The sequence below is a fragment of the Mus musculus genome, chromosome 1 (assembly GCF_000001635.26).
Source record: "Mus musculus strain C57BL/6J chromosome 1, GRCm38.p6 C57BL/6J".
NCBI lineage: Eukaryota > Metazoa > Chordata > Mammalia > Rodentia > Muridae > Mus > Mus musculus.
The window spans coordinates 128168502-128186733 of NC_000067.6; the positions used below are offsets into that span (position 1 = coordinate 128168502).

Sequence of the window (18232 nt, forward strand, 5' to 3'; positions counted from 1 at the left end):
AATCTTTGAAAGCAAACCTTTGTAATAGAATTTCGAGAATCTTAAATAATTTTAGACATAAAATTCGTACCTTCCAAATTACTGTTTTATTTAGATACATTCATGTGAATTAGGCTTTTTAAATTGCTACAGTTAGAAATAATTATTAAAATCCATTTCTTACTTGAGGTAGCATGTTTGAGCATGAGAGTGTGATGAGTACATGAGGATTATTAAAGAAATGAGTATAAATTAAGTCTGACATAAAGATTATTTAAGAATGTGTGTGTACATGCAGTTATAACAGCCCATGTCATGAAAAATATATACAAGTTGACAAATAGTGGTTATCTGTCTTCATCATAAATTCCATTTTCCTGCTTCATTTTTTTCTTCATGGGACATCTCATTTTATGTAATATAGACATAATGTACAAAAGGGAAAGGGATTTATGTTAAAACAACTTTATACTGGGTTTTTGTGTTGTTGTTTTTTAGATTCCAGCCAAGAATACACTGATTCAACTGGCATAGATCTACATGAATTTTTAGTAAATACATTAAAAAACAATCCCAGGTAAAAAATAAATTTATAAGGTTTACATTGTGTCTAGACTACCATAATCTTGCTATATATGTTTTTTTAATTATTGATTTTGAATGTTAGGATAAGATTGCAGATAGAAGGAATATACCAGTAATTTTCCGTTTTTAGGACTAAGACATTTGTCTACTAAATACAGATGTATTTATCTTTGCATTATACATATTTTCATGGTTTGAGAATCATTCCTATTCTTTAGGCATTTTCAGGAATAGGAATTCACCTATTTATATATATAAACTCTGATTTGGGATTAAGAGAATAATCATGAATATCTTTCCATATACACTCCATCCGAGTAAGAGCCGTGTCTGCTCACTCGGCATGAGTGAGTCTTTGTCTTTCTTGTTAGTGTAGAGATCCCTGATCAGAAGCTTTTTAGAGCTCATGTGAGTCAGCTCTTGAACCCTGAAATCCATTTTGCTCAGAATAGGTGATTAGTTTTAAGCTTGCTGACAGGGTCTTTTGAAGGCCTTTAAAAGTTTATCCACAATACACCTTACCAGTACTTTTATGTTGTAAAATGTCCCATGGATGAGAACCTCTCTTCCAGTTACTAGCTTCCCAGTGTGGTAGTTAGGTAACAGTGGGATATAGATGAGACTGTCTCTAGGAAGGAGCTCTTGGGAGATAATGTGAGTCATTGCTTTTGTCTCTGGGGACGTCTGTTGAGATTTGCTCCAGCATGATTGTTAGCTATTGCTCTTATTCAAGATTTGCTGAGTCTACTACTCACTTGATGTTCAATTCTGGACTTAGCTCTGAAGGAGATCCACCAAAATTAAAAATGGTCTCTTTTACTACATATTAGAAAGAAAACAAGGAGGGGTATATGAGAAGGTTTGGATAGAGGACAAGGAATGGGAAGAAATGGAATTATATTGCAATCTCAAAAAATTATGTTTAAAGAGTAGTCTCATTGCAGTGATGGGACCTGAAGGACCATAGCTGTGAAGTGAACAAGAAGACAAGCTGTTCTGATGACTCTTTCTTGTTTTAAATTTATTTCTTAGTAGTCTCAGTAGAAAGATAGCTTTATTAGTTCATTGAACAAAAACTTATTGACATATGTAAATATGAGGAAGACATGTGGTATTCTTTATCTCTGCTAAAGACACATACTAAATAATTAAAGTATAACAAATATTGTAAAGAAGGTTGTTCAGCTGCTGTAAAAACCAGAGGGAGGGGCTAGGGAATGCTCAGCTGTTAAGAACACTCACTTCTATTCCAGAAGAGTCAAGTTTAGTGCCCAACCCCCACATGAGGCAGCTCACAAGTGCCTGTAACTCCAGGTCCTGAGGATCCCATATCCTCTTATGACTTCCATGGGTTACACACACACACACATTCACATAATCATATACACATGTAAAATAAAAATTTGCATGTCTGTGTGTATGTGTGTATCCAACCAGGTCATTAGGCTTGACAGAAAGCTCTCTTATCTGCTGAGCTATTTCATTAGGACTAGATTTTTATTTTTTATTTTTGGCAGTTTTAGAGATTGAACTGTGGGACTTGTGCATGCTAAGCTGAGTTATAGCTCCAGGCCTTCAATTTTTTTTTCTTTAGATCATTAAATCATTTCTATTTTAATTCTTGGACTATTTAACTTAAGTTGGTAAATGATGAAGTATCTAGATTTTTCTGATTGCAAGAAATATTTTTATAAGCCTCACTAGCCAGTTAATATACACTTGAGGCAAGAAACTTGAAAAGTATGTTTAGTAGAGTTTTTTTGTTGTTGTTTCGTGTTTTTTTTTTTAATAGAATAGTTTATTCAGGATATGGGAAGGGGAATTGAGAGGGTAGTAAAGAAAGGGGGGGGGGGGATGAGTGTGAGCAGAGACCGGCCATGAGCAGGTGGAGAGACAGGGAAAGGGGAGAAAGAGGGAGAGAAGGGGTGGGGGGAGAGAGCGTGCAAGAAAGCAAGAGTATTTAATAGAGTTATAACTGATATAATTTCACACCTTGTTGGTTTTATACCTACATTTGAGTTACATAAATTATTACAGGCAGCTGTCTTGTGTAACTAATGGAGAAGGAAGCAAGACACTGGACTAATCTTGGTAAACTTTTTTTTTTTCCCAGTAATTTGGGTTTGCTTATATTTAGTTCTATGTTTTTGTTAAGTACACCTAAAAATTACTTGTTTGGAATAATGATACATCACTGTTTTTCACATGTTGCAGAACTCTGACCAGGCACATAAAACATTGAGTGGTAGGCAACCCGAAGGACCATTTTTTTGTTTTCTGTTTGCTGAATTTACCATCTTGTCTCTATAATTAGTTTTATTAAAGTGACTAGAAAACTGATAACCCACAGATTGTGGCTCCTCGTTTAACTAAATGGTTTTATGGAAATCCTCTTTTTTAAATGGGTTTAGTGATTGCATATATTAGTTCATTTGTTAGCTTATATCCAATACCAAAATACTTAGAGCCTCATTTACGGATTTTAATTTTTGGATCTTGAAATATTATAGTGAATAGAAAGTAGAATGAGTAAATTAAGACCTTAGGGAAGTTATTGTTCCTTTTTTTTTTTTTTTTTTTTTTTTTTTAGTATATTCTACTAGCAGTATGGAAAGCCTGTTTAAAATAATGGATAGAGATGATAATGATACAAATATCATCTGCAATCTATAGGTCACCATGTTAAGGAAGAAAAGCCTGACTTTAATTCAGTGACTTTTTTGAAACAGTAGGGGTTGTTTTTTTTTTCTCTTAATGCAGTACATTCAACCCAAAGAACATATAAAATATCTTCAATCAGCTGTTCATATATAGAAAACCAGTTTAAGTGCATTGTGAATACTATTAAAAAAACTGGTGCTTCATAATTTTTATATGGTTTTAGTAAGACAGTTTGTAAAAATGGAAATATTACTCAAAATTATATCAAAGTAATTTGACCCCAAAAGGTCAGATGAAAAAGAGGATCTAGGGCCTGAAAAGATGACTTAGCTCCTAAGAACATACCTTTTGTGAATCTAATTCCATCTGATTTGATGACTTCTATCCTCCACAGGCACCAGGCATACGCATGGTGCACAGATGAACATGCGGGCAAAACACTCAATAAAATAAATAATTCTATTTTTTTAATTAGATGTTTTCTTTATTTACATTTCAAATGTTATCACCTTTCCTAGTTTCCCCTCCGAAAAATCTCATATCCCCTCTCCCTTCCCCCAGTTCTCCAACCCTCCCACTCCCTCTTCCTGGCTCAGGCATTCCCCTATACTGGGGCACAGAACCTTCACAGGACCAAGGGCCTCTCCTCCCATTGATGACCAACTAGGCTACATTGCAGCTAGAGCCACAAGTCCCACCATCTGTTTTCTTTGATTGGTGGAGCTGTAGGGTTACTGGTTAGTTCATATTGTTGTTCTCCTAGGGGGATACTTTTTTTTTTTTTTTAAGAGAAAGAAGATGTAATAGTTAAGCAAATGAATTTGTTTCATGGGGTGATTTCTATAAAAGAAAAAATCCTCTGCTTTCTCCCAAATTTAATGGAAGAAGGTTATGTAAATACTTTATATGAAATAGTTTTATTTCCTGCAAAACACAATTTTATGAACCTATACATTATATGTAATCTCTATATTTATATGATTATAATGATACAAAAGAAGAGTTTAAGAGAATATAAAAGGATGTTCTAGGTAAACAACTTAAATAATAACAGAACAAGAGGTACTTAAGGATCAAGGCTGAACAGAGCTAATCCAGAGTAATGAGCATTTTGTGATTTCATCAGGAAATGAAGCCTAGCTCATGCTTATCTTGTAGGCATTTTACAAAATTTGAACTCTAAGAGCAATGGCAAACCTCTGACAGATTAAACCAAAGGAATGCTGTGGTAACCTAGTATTCTTAAAGACTGTTATGTATGCTCCACATATACCAGGTTAGACCAGAACAAAGAAAATGTTGAAATCTTGGTTGGAGTGTGGCACAAAACCAAAGAAAGTAGACAAAGTTGTCATCAATAATGAACTCAGGAGGAGAATTACATATGGAATGGTGCTAGATGCAGTTGTGTGCACCTGTAATCCAAGAATTCATGTGTGAAAGGCAGGAGACTCTTAAATGTAAAGGTAGACTGGAGTACACAGCAAGACTCTTTAAAAACAAAACAACAAAAAGTATGTAGGCCTGATGGTGCAGGTCTGTAATACCAGCTACTTATTGGGGACTGAGACAGAAGAATCACAAATTCAAGGACTTTCTGGATTACAACTTGAGTTCAAGGCCAGTCTGGACAAGTCAATAAGATCTTATCTTTAAAAGAAGGAAAAAAATAAGAAATCGTAGGGAAAAAAATCAAACTGAAGAGATGGCTCAGTTAGTAAAGTATTTGATAAACAAACATGATCACCTACATTTACGAACAGCTCAGTTTAGGGGCTGGACAGATGGCACCCAGTTTAAGAGCACTTGGTGTTTCTTCAATCCTAGTGCTGGTAAGTTGAGAGAGGATAACCTTAGCTGCTCGCTTGCCAGTCAGCCAGCCAGCCAGATCTGTGTTTCAGCTTCAGTGAAAGATCTGTCTCAAAAAAAGCTAGAAAGTCACCAACAAAGGCAACCTAGCTTGGTCTTCTGTCTGTGTGTGTGTGTGTGTGTGTGTGTGTGTGTGTGTGTGTGTGTGTATGTATGTATGTGTATATATATGCATATGTATATATATGCATATGTATATGCACATCAACATGAGTGGTATCCATTCTCTCTTTCATGCTTCCCCCATCACACACAAACACATAGAATGTAGCCAACTAAAATTCTCAGTCTGTCACACCACTGTAAATACAAGGTTGTCCCATTTGTTGAGATGAGAAATAGCAAAGAATAATGAAATTGGATCTTTCTAGAATTTGCATTAAAATGTACTCATATTTTTGGATTTGAATTTGAAATATTTTGTAAGCATAGTTCTCTTTTGTACATATTATAAATATAATCAGTTAACTGTTGAATAATTGACTAGATTAAAGTTATTCTGTTTTATAAGACTCTTTTGCAGTGCATGGGGAGGATCAATGATTGATGCAGACTTTCATGTGATCCAAGAAGAGGCTACCAGCTCTTGTATAAATTTTAGAAGGTTCTGCCCTGTAGTTTTTTTTGTTTGTTTGTTTTTTGTTTTTTGTTTTTATTTGTTTGTTTTTGAGAATTCCTCAGTGCTTGCTCTTTTGAACTTTACATTTTTACAAAACAATCTATAACACTATTTCTAACTTTAAGTTCTGTGAGGTTTTTATTTTGTTTCTCATGTGAACAGGAACTCTGCAGTGAGCTAGAGCCATATTCTCAGTGTATAAGAACCAAAAGGAATGATGCAATTAACTTGTTACAGCCCAAGTGACCTGGACAGGACCCGAGGTAGCCAAAGGAGCACATGCCAATATTTATTTGAGTTCTGATTTAATAGATAGTGAATGCCTTTGCTTCATTTTCATTTTATGAGAAAATTTCTCAATCTAATAGTAGCCACTTAACAGAATAAGGAGTAACTGCATTCGATTCCCTTAGGAACATTCCTTATTACTATTAATAGCATCTCATGTTCTTTAGAACACTGTTTCTGTGGAGCTCAAGATAAAATACATGGGCTCTTAGGATGTACACTGACCTGTCCACAACTCTACTGTAAAAAGTTACACTGAAAAAAAAATGATCTTTCATTTTCTTACAACTTTTGTTTTCTAGAATTCTTATAAAATACTCTAACATGTTGCTTATGATATTTCTGATTCTATTGTTTTTAGCGAGGGAACTAGCTATGTAAATTCATTGCCTGTTGACCCTTCAATGCTAAGTTTTTCATGTAAGAGTCTTCATACTTTCTTTCAGGGACAGAATGATGCTGCTGAAATTGGAACAAGAAATTTTAGATTTCATTGGTAATAATGAGTAAGTTCTCAGATTTAACAAGAAAAGAGATTGTCATTGTGATTCTCCTTGACTTACTAAATTGGCAATTGTTTTCCTTTCAGGTCCCCACGTAAGAAGTTTCCCCCGATGACATCTTACCACAGGATGCTGTTACACAGAGTGGCTGCCTACTTTGGATTAGACCACAATGTTGATCAGAGTGGGAAGTCTGTCATAGTGAACAAAACTAGCAACACAAGAATGTAAGTGTATAGTTATGTTGTCTGTGGACTAATACTTGCCTTCCTACAGCACCTTCCATCTACAGTAATTGCCTGATCACTTCATGCAATAGAGCCAAAAGTACATTTATCTCATTAGGAGCAAAATGCACACCTGGATTCAGGCAAGGCTTGTTTGAGGAACAGCAACAACATTGGAGGACATGCTATCAGCCATGTTTGACACCCTTTCTTAATGAATTTTTAAAATTAGTTTAGGTATCTGTGACCACCTCTAGGGAATTTGTTTAAATAATTTTTAAAAAGAAGCAATAAACAGATTTTAACACTCACATTCTGTCTACTACTTTATTATCATTTCCAAAATCCTGTTTAGTTTGTTTTTTTCTGTCTATCTATCTGTCCTTCTTCCTTTTTCTACCTCAAATTTGAAGAAATTTGAACTTCTGGTTAAGTGTAGTGACTTTCTTACTGCTGTATTTCTTTCTTGGGCAATATATGACTTACTGAGGAAAATTCCTAATGCTTAGAAAGAACCCTTCGTTGTAAAAGCAATTGCTTGAAAAAGCTGAGCATATAGCTTAGTGGTATAACACTTGCCTAGCAATGCTCAAGGACCTGGCTCAATCCCTTGAATTATAAAAAAAAAAAAAAAAAAGTCCTGGAGCTCTGGGATTATAGGCCTGTGCCACCACATATGGTGCAAAAGTATTCTCTGTGTCATTTTCATTTTTGGTAGAAAAGAACCCATGGTAATAAGTAGCCATCAGTTTCAAGTGCCACAGATAATTTTCTTTGCTTCATTGTTTTTCTGCTTTCTTGAGGTCAAGTATGCCTCAGAGTTTGTCCAGCATCATTCATTTTACATAGTTACATTTAATTAATCTAGTCCCTTCAGTAATCATGGCCTTTGCTCATATAGCTACCATATTGCTTACTGAAGCAAAATTGAGGCTCTTCCATTTCATACAGTCTCTTTGTCAATCAAATAGGTGTGTTTCAGATTTTAAATGACTATTCGTACAACTAAAATTAATAAAAGTTATTTTTGACAGAAATTCCTCATAAATCTCTGAGAATTATTAGAAAATATAAATTATTAGAAAATACAAATCTGATCTAATTTCATCATGTCTATTTACTAGTCTTATAAACTCATCCTTTGTCAATCCTTTCCCAGCTAATTATATAATAATTATAGTATCCAGTCAGATACAGGTGAGACTGAAAGTGGCTAGAACTGTACTCTCTTTAACCAGTACCTTTCAACATTACTCAGAGCTGCTGGATGCCCAAACACATGAACATTAGCAGGCATTTTGACTAACATTTTGACTGACAACTCTCTAAGGTTTTCAATACAGTGTAACCTCAGTTATTTGAATTCTTTAAATGATGTCAGAAAAAGATTAAGGGTTCTGTTTGTAAAGGTAATCAAAATTTAGTTAAGCAGAGACATTTACAAATTATGGGTTAATGTAATTATAATTAATGTTTCAGATCATTGAAGTTACACTGTATTCTTACTTAATATCTTCTGGGATATGTAAATCAGAAAACCTTAGAGATCTGCTCCACATTGAATAAAAACAAACTTACCTTTTCCTCATAGGGAGATTACCCGCTCCAGCCTTGAACCAGTGGTGTTGTGGATGTCAACAACCGAGTGTCCACTGGGGTGTCTCAATGGAGCGGGAAGATGCCGATTGCAGGGCAGTAAATTCAGGCATCTTTAAAAGAAAGAGGTAAGACAGTCTTAAGGTTAGCTGAAATGCCTGCCAATATTACTTTGTGTGGGAATCCAGCTGTTCTTAGAAAAGTTGCCAGGGCCTTGGTTAAACCATAGAGTTCATATCTAGAACAAGAGTCTCTCACATAGCTACAACTTCAGGTAATAAAAGTAAATGAAGCAATCCTGTGACAGATGGCATGCTGTCATGGTCAGGACTGAATGTAGGACCTTTCAAACTCCCAAAGAAAGCAGACTTCTCATCATTTTGGTCATGAAACATTTTGCTCTTACCTTCTCCTTTACTTTGATATGGATTTTTTCCCTTTTTTAAAAATTATCTGCTCTGTTTCATTCATCATTTTACAGTACAAATTTCTTCATCTTGCTTAGATAATTCTCATTTTTAAATCCTTTGTCAGATTTAAAAGGTGTCAGCTCCAGTGTTTTATTAAAATTTTGTAGATTGAGATGAGTGGTGGCACATGCTGTTAATCCTAGGACTTAGTGGGTAGAAGCAGTAGGCATCTCTGTGTTTGATGCCAACCTTGTCTACATAGCAAGTTTTAGACCAACCAGTGTTACACAATGAGACCCTATTGCAAAAGGAAAAAATTATTCACTAGATTGGAAAAAGTATTAACCATGTTGTTTAGATTCTATTTATAATGAAATGTCTAGTCTTGGTTTGCTGAAATGTCATTGCTTGAATTTATGAATAAAATTTCTTGCTTGCGAGGCATGGAAGGATTGCATACCTTTAGTCCCAGCCAGCACTCAGTAATAGAGGCAGGCACGCTCTCTTAGTTGAAGGCCAAAATGGCCAGCCTTGTCTACAGAGCCAAGTACTGGGCTAGCCAGAGCTACACAATGAGACACTGTCTCAAAGAAATGAAAATTTTTCATAGTATTCTCATATTGCTTATATGTATACATATAAATATGTCTTTGAACTATACATAAAGGAAACTTTATAGAGAATTTATTAGACTTTCTTTAGGTGTATTAAATGGTATATGTTTTATATTTCAAATGCGTAATTCCAATGTAAAATGGTAATAAGTCACAGAATATTGATTGAATTGACTTATTGGAGCTGATAATATATTGGTGGAGGTTATTTTTACATAAGTTTAGTGTCTATGGCCCTTAATCATTTATCTGTCTTATAGGTCTTAGTGAAACTTGGAGTATTTCTAATCTGGAAAAAAAAAAAAAAGACAAAAACCATTGTGCTACAAAATATATACTAAACTCCACAGTCATTGCTTTAGATTCCAGTGTGAACCTCTACATAAGAGCTTATTTTTTCTAACCTATTCAAGTTTGTGGAAAACAACTTGCTTGCTGTCATTTTATGGCATGAGGACTATTGGAGTATAATGCATATGATACAGTAGTTACCCTTTTCTTGGTCCCTGTAACATAGATGACATGTCAGCCTTATAGTCTGACAGCCCAGGGTTCCAACTATGGCTTAGCCTTGCATTTCCATCTTGACTTTTTCACAGCTGCTTTAGCCACTTGAAGTTTAGTGTCCTCAGGGTTTCTTACAATTACAGAGTTCTGGGGAGGGCTCTTCAATAACTAATTCATTTCATTTTTAGAGTAACTCTATTGGATAGATAAAGTATATAATAAAGTATATAAATCCCATCTTATACGTGAGAAAATAGGGAAAACAAGATTACTTGTGCATATCTTAAAGCCAGTACTGTGTTAAAAAGCCAGACTTGAACCCAGTCTGACGACAAAGCCTCTGTAGAGCAGCATCTCCTCGTGAGCATCCTACTGTGATAGGACAGTGAGGTAACAGTATCATGCCTTACGCAGCACTGATAAATCGAAACACTTTTATTACCTTGCATATAATATTTTCCGCTTTTAGGTAAATACTGTACATTAAATTTGTTGTTCCTTTGTCTTATTTCTTTTTTTTCAGACCTGATCAGAAATTTAATGAACATATAAAGGATGATAGAGGTGAAGACTTTCAGAAACGATACATCCTTAAGAGAGATAACTCTAGCTTTGACAAAGATGATAGCCAGGTAATTTTGAGAAAAATGGACATTATTTTAGGTGCAAGCTTTAAATGTACCAATAGTTCATTTTCCTAATAATCAATTGGTTTTTTCCTCTTTAGATGAGAATACGTTTGAAAGATGACAGAAGAAGCAAATCTATAGAAGAAAGAGAAGAAGAATACCAGAGAGCTAGAGACCGAATATTTTCCCAAGATGTATGTGCCAACTTAACGCTTAGGACTTCATATATTCTATATATTCTAGCCCCAAGTAATATTGCTCATATTATTTTTAACCAGATTGGCTCATACACATCAGGTCAGGTTTTTGAAATAGGTGTTTTGTTCATGTGAATTTGATAGTACCTTAAAACAAAAGAGTGAAGTTTTACCAAAACTGAACACAGGTAGACCACAGGAATCAATAGAGCATGGTAATAAGTTGCTATTTGTGTAACTTTTTTAAAGCTTGTGACAGTTTTTATATCATTGTTAACTTAAATCTTACTTTGGTACTGAACTTAGTAATTTGTGTCTTATAAAATAAAGTTAGTTGATCTTTTAGATTAATAGTCATTATCTGCTTTATAGATGATGATATTTAGAGACATCTGCATGACTAATTATTTTATGCATATTTGGCTTTACCAACACCGATAATACACCTGTTCTCTGCAGTACTTAGTACTTTTCAAGGATACGATGTAAATGAATATAATGTATGATTCCTCTAACACAGAAAGGAGATGTGCCCTGTGTTGAAAGCAAAACAAAGCAGTAAATAATATCAGAATTTAGACCATCGATTAAGAATTTGCAATATGTGGGCTGGAGAGATGGCTCAGCCATTAAAGGCTAGGCTCACAACCAAAAATATAAGAATTTGCATTATGCAACAAATAATATTGAGCATTTACTATAAGTGCTATGCTGGACACTGAAGACCATATGCATGGACAGTCATAATCCACTAGATGACCCTTTCTGGTCAGTGTGATCGTATTTGTTTTTTATAGATAAGAAAACTGAGGCAAAAGAAAGCTATTCAAAGAAGCTAAAATAAACAGACCTAGAAAATGGCTGAGTAGGAATTTTAATTCAGTTCTGCTGAACTCAGCATCTATATTAGAGAAATGTTACCTTTGGTATTTTATAAGCTAAATGGCATACTAGTTGTTGCGTGAATCACAGAGACATGTGAAGGTGTAATAGACATACAGCAAGGAGAGAAGCACTACAGTCAAACTAGGAAGGGCATGGGAGAGTACACTTCTGAGAGCCCATAAGCTCAAGGCGAAAAAAAATCAGTATTTCCAGAGGTTCTCAGGGAAGGGAAAACTTGAAATACAAAGACCTGAATGCTTTAGAGTAGCCAGAACATAGCTGGCAGATGCCATAAGTAAGGGGGCTTTAGACTGAAAAAATACTCAGGAACTTCCTGCCTTAGCCTTAAACCTTTGGTAAGGTAGCTGAACTTCGGGTGCAGGTTTCAGTCTTACTACAGAAGGCCATGTCATCCATATTTAGGCATCTTGAGTCATGTATTTGTATGTGCTCAAAAGTGACTCTGGTACAACAGCTACCATAATACATGACATGGTTATGGTTGTGTTCCGGTAAGTCTTTATTCGTAAAAACAGGTGGTTGGCCATTTGTTCCTGACCCTTCTGTCAAGGAGTCATGAAAGATGAGAGAATTACAATTTAAAGAGCTTGCTTTGGCTTCTGCCCCATAATGTGAATTAATAGGGCAAAATCTGGTAACTACAAAACTCTTTAGAAGACTGTTACAGTAATACAAACAGAAGTGATTATTACCTGGCTTAGATCAATAGCACAGCAGGAACTTGACAATAAGTCCTTAATGCCTGTCTGTTTATTCTCTGCTTTATCCATATGGTTGGTGTCTGTGTTACCACCGCCACAAATAGAAACAGTCACTTGTGGTACAGTGAATCAATCAGCCTTTACTTTTTTTTTTCTCATTTATTATTTGTGAATGTGTGCAAGTGTGTGAGAAAGAAGGTCAGAAGACAACTTTCAGGAGTTGGTTCCTAACTTTCACCATGTGTGTCATAGGGCTTGGACTCAGGGCTTCAGATTTGGTATCAGGTGTATTTAAACCTGAGCCGACTTGCCAGTCCCTTCATTAACTTGGTCACCACTAATCAAATAGTTATGAATTAACTAGAATCTGTCAACCTGAAATATATGATTAATAAAACAGGTCATCCGTTTTAAGAAGGCTTTTGAAATTTCAAATTCATTCTGAAAGTTCTTGACTTCTAAGATAGATCTTTTATAAATAATCATAGCGTCTCCAAGCCATGAAAAATCGAATTATAAGGAATATTCTTTTTTGTTTTGGTTTTTTTGGGTTTTGTTTATTTGTTTGTTTGTTTTTGTTTGTTTGTTTGTTTGTTTGTTTGTTTCTCAAGACAGGGTTTCTCTGGGTAGCCCTGGCTGTCCTGGAACTTACTTTGTAGACCAGGCTGGCCTCGAACTCAGAAATCTGCCTGTCTCTGCCTCCTGAGTGCTGGGATTAAAGGTGTGTGCCACCACGCCTGGCTGTAAGGAATATTCTTATATTTTTAGTTGTAAGCCTAGCCTTCAGCAGCTAAGCCATCGCTCTAGCCCTTAGGAGTGTACTCTTAAAGTTACTATATATGGTATTTTTGTTGTTGTTACATTGGTGTACAGATGACACACAGATGTGTATCAATAATCAAACTTGTTACCTTTTCTTTCCAGTCCCTGTGTTCCCAAGAAAACTACATTATTGACAAAAGGTAAGAAAAATTTTAATATATATTCTAGTTATTATCTAGTTGATGCTAATAACAATTAAAATGTTTTATTAAAATGTCAACAGAATCCAAGATGAGGACACTATTGGTACCCAGCAGAGGCGCCAGATATTTAGGTATAGAAGCATGTTTTCCAGACAGTGTTTAAAAAATTAGTTTTTTCTTCCCTCCCACCCCCAGTTAACTTTTCAATGTTTTATTTCTAAATTACAGAGTTAATAAAGATGCTTCAGGCCGATCGACAAACAGCCATCAGAGCAGCACTGAAAATGAGTTGAAATACTCAGAGCCACGACCCTGGAGCAGCACCGATTCAGACAGCTCCCTCAGAAACCTGAAACCCGCTGTCACCAAAGCCAGCAGCTTTAGCGGAATCTCAGTCCTGACAAGAGGTGATAGCTCTGGAAGCAGCAAAAGCATAGGCAGGCTTTCAAAAACAGGTATCAGTGTCTACTTAGAACTGTGCAGTCAGAATGGTACTGTGCCTGAAGTCTTAGCTCCTCGTCACATGGTTCTAATTATCCCACAATGTAAAGTTACCTCAGCTCTGTGGCAGAGAAGTGATTGCCATAGTGACATTAGGATTCATTTTGACCTGGAGGTAGAATTATAAATGGAAATAAATCTCTTTGTCTGTTGCTATATAAACTTAATGTGATAGCTCACTGGCTCATTTCTTGTGTGTAGGAGGTGACTGAACATTCTTCGTTGCTTATTTATGGTTGGAAAGTATGGCTTCTTACCTAGGATTGCATAATGTTAGATGTATCCCATACTGTCAGATATTGGTTGCATTTTTCATGACTTATTCTATAAGAAATGAATACAATTCTGAAAAAATTTTACTAAACTTAAAAACCAAAGAGAAATAATACACCTACAGCTATAAGTAGAAATTTAAATAATTTGCTGGTTCTTTTGGCTGCTCTACTTCAGATCCATTGGTCATAGCAACTTCTTTCATTTTCACTAAGGAGCAGAGCATACAAAATCTCATGTGTCTTTGAGGACTTTTGTATATCTCTGTTTTTTTAATCTCAAAATAAACATAGAAGTCAGAGATGGCTACTTCTCTCTAGCCTGTTGGATTAGGTTAAACATAAAATGAGTATTGTACAACTACATTTGGAAGGTAGATTAAGGCAACAATATTGCTTAATATTTTAATGCTTTAAATTGCTAATGCTTTTGAATTGCATTCCCATCTTAAAATATAAATCTATTGCAAGTGTCTTAGTTGATATAATACCATAGGCTAAAGTCATTAAATTTTATGAGTGTTTTTTAAGATTTGTATACTTATCTGTATATACTGCAATTTGGTCATAACAAAAGGAAAATAAATATTGTGAGGAAGTCATTTAGAGAGTGCAAGAGTCATCTGCCTTTGCCTCCCAGATACTGGAGTTAAAGACATGCACACCACCATGCCTGGCCTAAAAAAAACATTTTAAAAACTTAGGGCCACTCATATTACTCAGCCAATCATTACTCTTTCCATGCATACATACACACACACATGTACACACTCATACAGTACTACTACTAATAATAACAATAATGATAAGTAAAAATAAAATTTAAAGAATAACATGTTATTTTATCATAAGAGACAGTGGAATGTTCTAATCCTTTAATAGGTAAAAGTGATAATGTTCCCCCAGGTGGATCTCTGAGTTCTAGGACAACTTAATTCTAAGAAACCCTGTCTCAGAAAAAAAGATAAAAGATATGTGATAGAGTTAAATGCCATTCTATATGACTTATAATAAAGGCTTTCTTCAGAAGGCATTCTGCGTAGTGTATCATAATTATTCACTGGAATCCTTTGATACAACCTAATTAACTACAAGTTTGATCTGAATTTCATTATCCACCTTTATGCTTTCCAAGTTAGTAACAGCTCAGTCCCTGTGAGATAGATTGTAAAGTCAGAGCAATCAAAATTCAGCCATAAGATTAGATCAAGTATGGTATGAAATAAATTTTAAACTGGTGTTAACATAATTATTTGAAATATTTTTCATACTATTCCTGTCACTAGATAAAGGGAAGAAAAGGTAGTTGAGTTTACGTTATAGGAAGATTCTAGTTATAAACTGAGATGAAATTCTGTAGTGAAACTTGGCAGTTGCTTCTTTTAGTAGATAATTCATCATATTTATTGTTTCCCACACCATACTTAATCTTTCTGTGTTCTTATATATAAGCATTTCTGAAATGTTAGGTTTTAGGCATTTGGCTGTGCTAAGTTCTTTTTCCTGGGGAATTTGTAATCTATATCTCTAAGTTAAATTTAAATGGTAAAATGTATGTAACATGTTCTTTTGAGAGTGTCAGTAGTATGTTTCTGTGGCTGTCTGTGGCTTGGGTGACTGTAAACTTGGTAAATTGCATGCTTTGGCTATGATTTTCCTGACGGTTTCAGTGCTGTTGTTTGCTATATTAAAATTATATTTAGGAGGATAAGCTTAAAGAACCACTAGGCAGTAAATTATAGAAGCCATTGCTGTCATGTTGTAACTGCATGTTGTATATTGTTAATTGTATTATTAGGATTTTTAAACTTGTATCTTTATATGAAGTTTCTTTTTTTAATTCCGTGTTTTCCATTACTCTTCCCCTAGGATCTGAGTCTTCAGGTAGTGTAGGGTCCTCTACAGGCTCTCTTTCTCACACCCAGCAGCCTCTCCCAGGTTCAGCTCTTAGCCAGTCTTCTCATGGCGCACCTGTCATCTACCCGGCAGCCAGCAATCACAGTTCTCTTTCCTTTGATGGTGGCCTCAGTGGTCAAGGTGCATCTCCTAGCACTAGCTTCCTTTTGCTTCCCTTGGAAGCAACTGGCATACCACCTGGCAGTATTCTGATCAACCCACAAACAGGTGGGTATCCAGAGAGAGAGTTTATTGTAGTTAACATAGCAGAAAATATTTGAAAATCGGGGTACTTTTAAAGATGTATTATTTAAATGTACATATGTTGTTAGCTTTTTAATTTTGATAAATAATTGTCTTTGTCCTAAAAACTTTAATAGAAATGTTTAGGCTCCAAAATGTTAAAAACTATTTTTATCTTGTAAGACAATATTCCCCATGTGCCATCTATGATGTATAGACTAAATAAGAGCTTGACTATATTTAAACAACAATTCATTCCATTAGAGATACTCAACTGCCTTCGAGAGAGCTTTATGCGGCATAGCATTTTTATTTTGTGGCAAGTTATATGTACTTTATGAGTAAGAACCAAGTAGAAAAAAACTACTTCTTCTAATGTCCTGAGAATATGGTAATTACTTTCTTTGGAGGTGGTTCAGACAGGGTTTCTCTGTGTATACTCTTGGCTGTTCTGAATCATGCTTTATAGACCAGGTTGACCTCGAACTCAGAGAGCCACCTGCCTCTACCTCTTCCGGGATTAAAGGCATGTGCCACTACCACCAGCTTGGTAATTGCTTTCTACTTAAGAAACTCTAAAATACATTCCTTCTTTCTTTCTTTCTTTCTTTCTTTCTTTCTTTCTTTCTTTCTTTCTTTCTTTCTTTCTTTCTTTTTTTTTTAAAGATAGGTGTTATAAATTAATATTGATAATATATGTTCTTAGTCCTTGTCATTAACCGATGATAATTAATATTATTACACATTTACTTTTAACCATATACAGTTTGATAGAGTATTTGTCCAAACCCTACTTTGTTCGTTATAAGCAAAATATTTTCTAAAGGGCTAAAGAGATGACCCAGTCATTTAAAATCCCTGGCTTCTCTTTCTGAGGACCCAGGTTCAGTTCCCAACACCTACATGAGCTCATGCTTTAAATTCTTCATTCATGACCTTTATACTGGCACTTTTAGTAGGAGAAATTCCCATTTAAAGTAGGGAAATTGAAATACGTTGCTAGACACAAGTTTTTATGTAATATTTTATTCTGCATAATCTGTTGCCATTAAGTTGGTTTATAATTACTCATTTAAAGCTGTCATTTATTTATATTTTAAACGTGTTCTTCATTTGTCTGGGGGTTTTTTTGTTTGGAGTTTTTTGTTTGTTTGCTTGTTTTGTTTAGTTTTGAATTTTCATGACAGGGTTTCTCTGTGTAGCCCTGGCTGTACTGGAACTCGCTCTGTAGACAGACTATGGTGGCCTTGAACTCACGGCCTCCTCTGAGTGCTGGAATTAAAGGCACCACTACTTCCTAGCTTCAGCCTGTCTTTTTTAAAGTGACATATGTTCAGTATGGCCTATAACCTAGATTACTTCCTAACTCCTTGAAAATTTGTGAATGCTTTCCTGATACTGTGGAGTCAGGCATTTTCTGTTTGAGCTGAGATGCATGTCAGCCCTAATGTCCACGGTGAGGCTGTCCAGAATGCTACTGACCCTTTTCCCATGGTCTAGTGATTGAGTACCTGGCAGAATGAGATCTGGAACTCACAACTTTCCAGAAAATACTTTGAAAATTTTATTTTCATTTCTAGTGATTAAATGTTTTTGCTTGCATATACATTCATGCTCCATATGACTGCAGTATCTACAGGGACCAGAAAAGGGCATCAGATCCCCTGGACCTAGAGTTAACAGATGAGCCTGTCAGCCATGTGAATTGCCACATGGGTGATAGGCTCCAAACCTGGGTCCTCAGGAAGGACGGCCAGTCCACTTAACTGCTAAGCCATCTCTCTCCAATCCCTCAAAGAAAAAAAAATACTTTGATTATCCACTGAGCTCGGATAGGTATGAAACAACACCCCATCCCCAAAACACATTAACATTTGAATATTTCTAAGTGAAAAATATAAAGAAGGTTCTTAATAGCTTTATTTCAAATCACCCTGGTACTTCCCAAGCTAAGTGTCTTAAGAAACTTGAGACTTTTGGAATTTTGCATAAGAGATTTATGGATGTGTTTTATAAATCAGTAGTGACAGTTTTATTTTCAGTCCTATTGTACATTGACTCTTT

The 18232-nt window shown here is 35.3% G+C and overlaps 1 protein-coding gene across 25 annotated transcripts in view; it reads left to right on the top strand.

The window, feature by feature from the left end:
- The window catches only part of R3hdm1 (R3H domain containing 1), a 134457-nt gene that overhangs the window by 65220 nt on the left and 51005 nt on the right, over positions 1 to 18232 (top strand). For 9 of the 25 annotated variants that reach the window (XR_001784078.2, XM_006529417.3, XM_006529420.3 and 6 more), the window contains 9 exons: positions 478 to 556; positions 6448 to 6507; positions 6591 to 6731; positions 10382 to 10490; positions 10586 to 10681; positions 13216 to 13253; positions 13337 to 13387; positions 13485 to 13711; positions 15899 to 16153. Coding sequence is in view for 24 of the 25 variants with exons in the window: in XM_006529417.3 (XP_006529480.1) it covers positions 478 to 556; positions 6448 to 6507; positions 6591 to 6731; positions 10382 to 10490; positions 10586 to 10681; positions 13216 to 13253; positions 13337 to 13387; positions 13485 to 13711; positions 15899 to 16153 (1056 nt within the window). In the remaining variant the exon portion in view is untranslated. Of the gene's footprint in view, positions 1 to 477; positions 557 to 6447; positions 6508 to 6590; positions 6732 to 8322; positions 8456 to 10381; positions 10491 to 10585; positions 10682 to 13215; positions 13254 to 13336; positions 13388 to 13484; positions 13712 to 15898; positions 16154 to 18232 lie in introns of all 25 variants that reach the window. The other 16 variants (XM_006529418.3, XM_030253147.1, XM_030253150.1 and 13 more) reach the window with 7 other exon arrangements.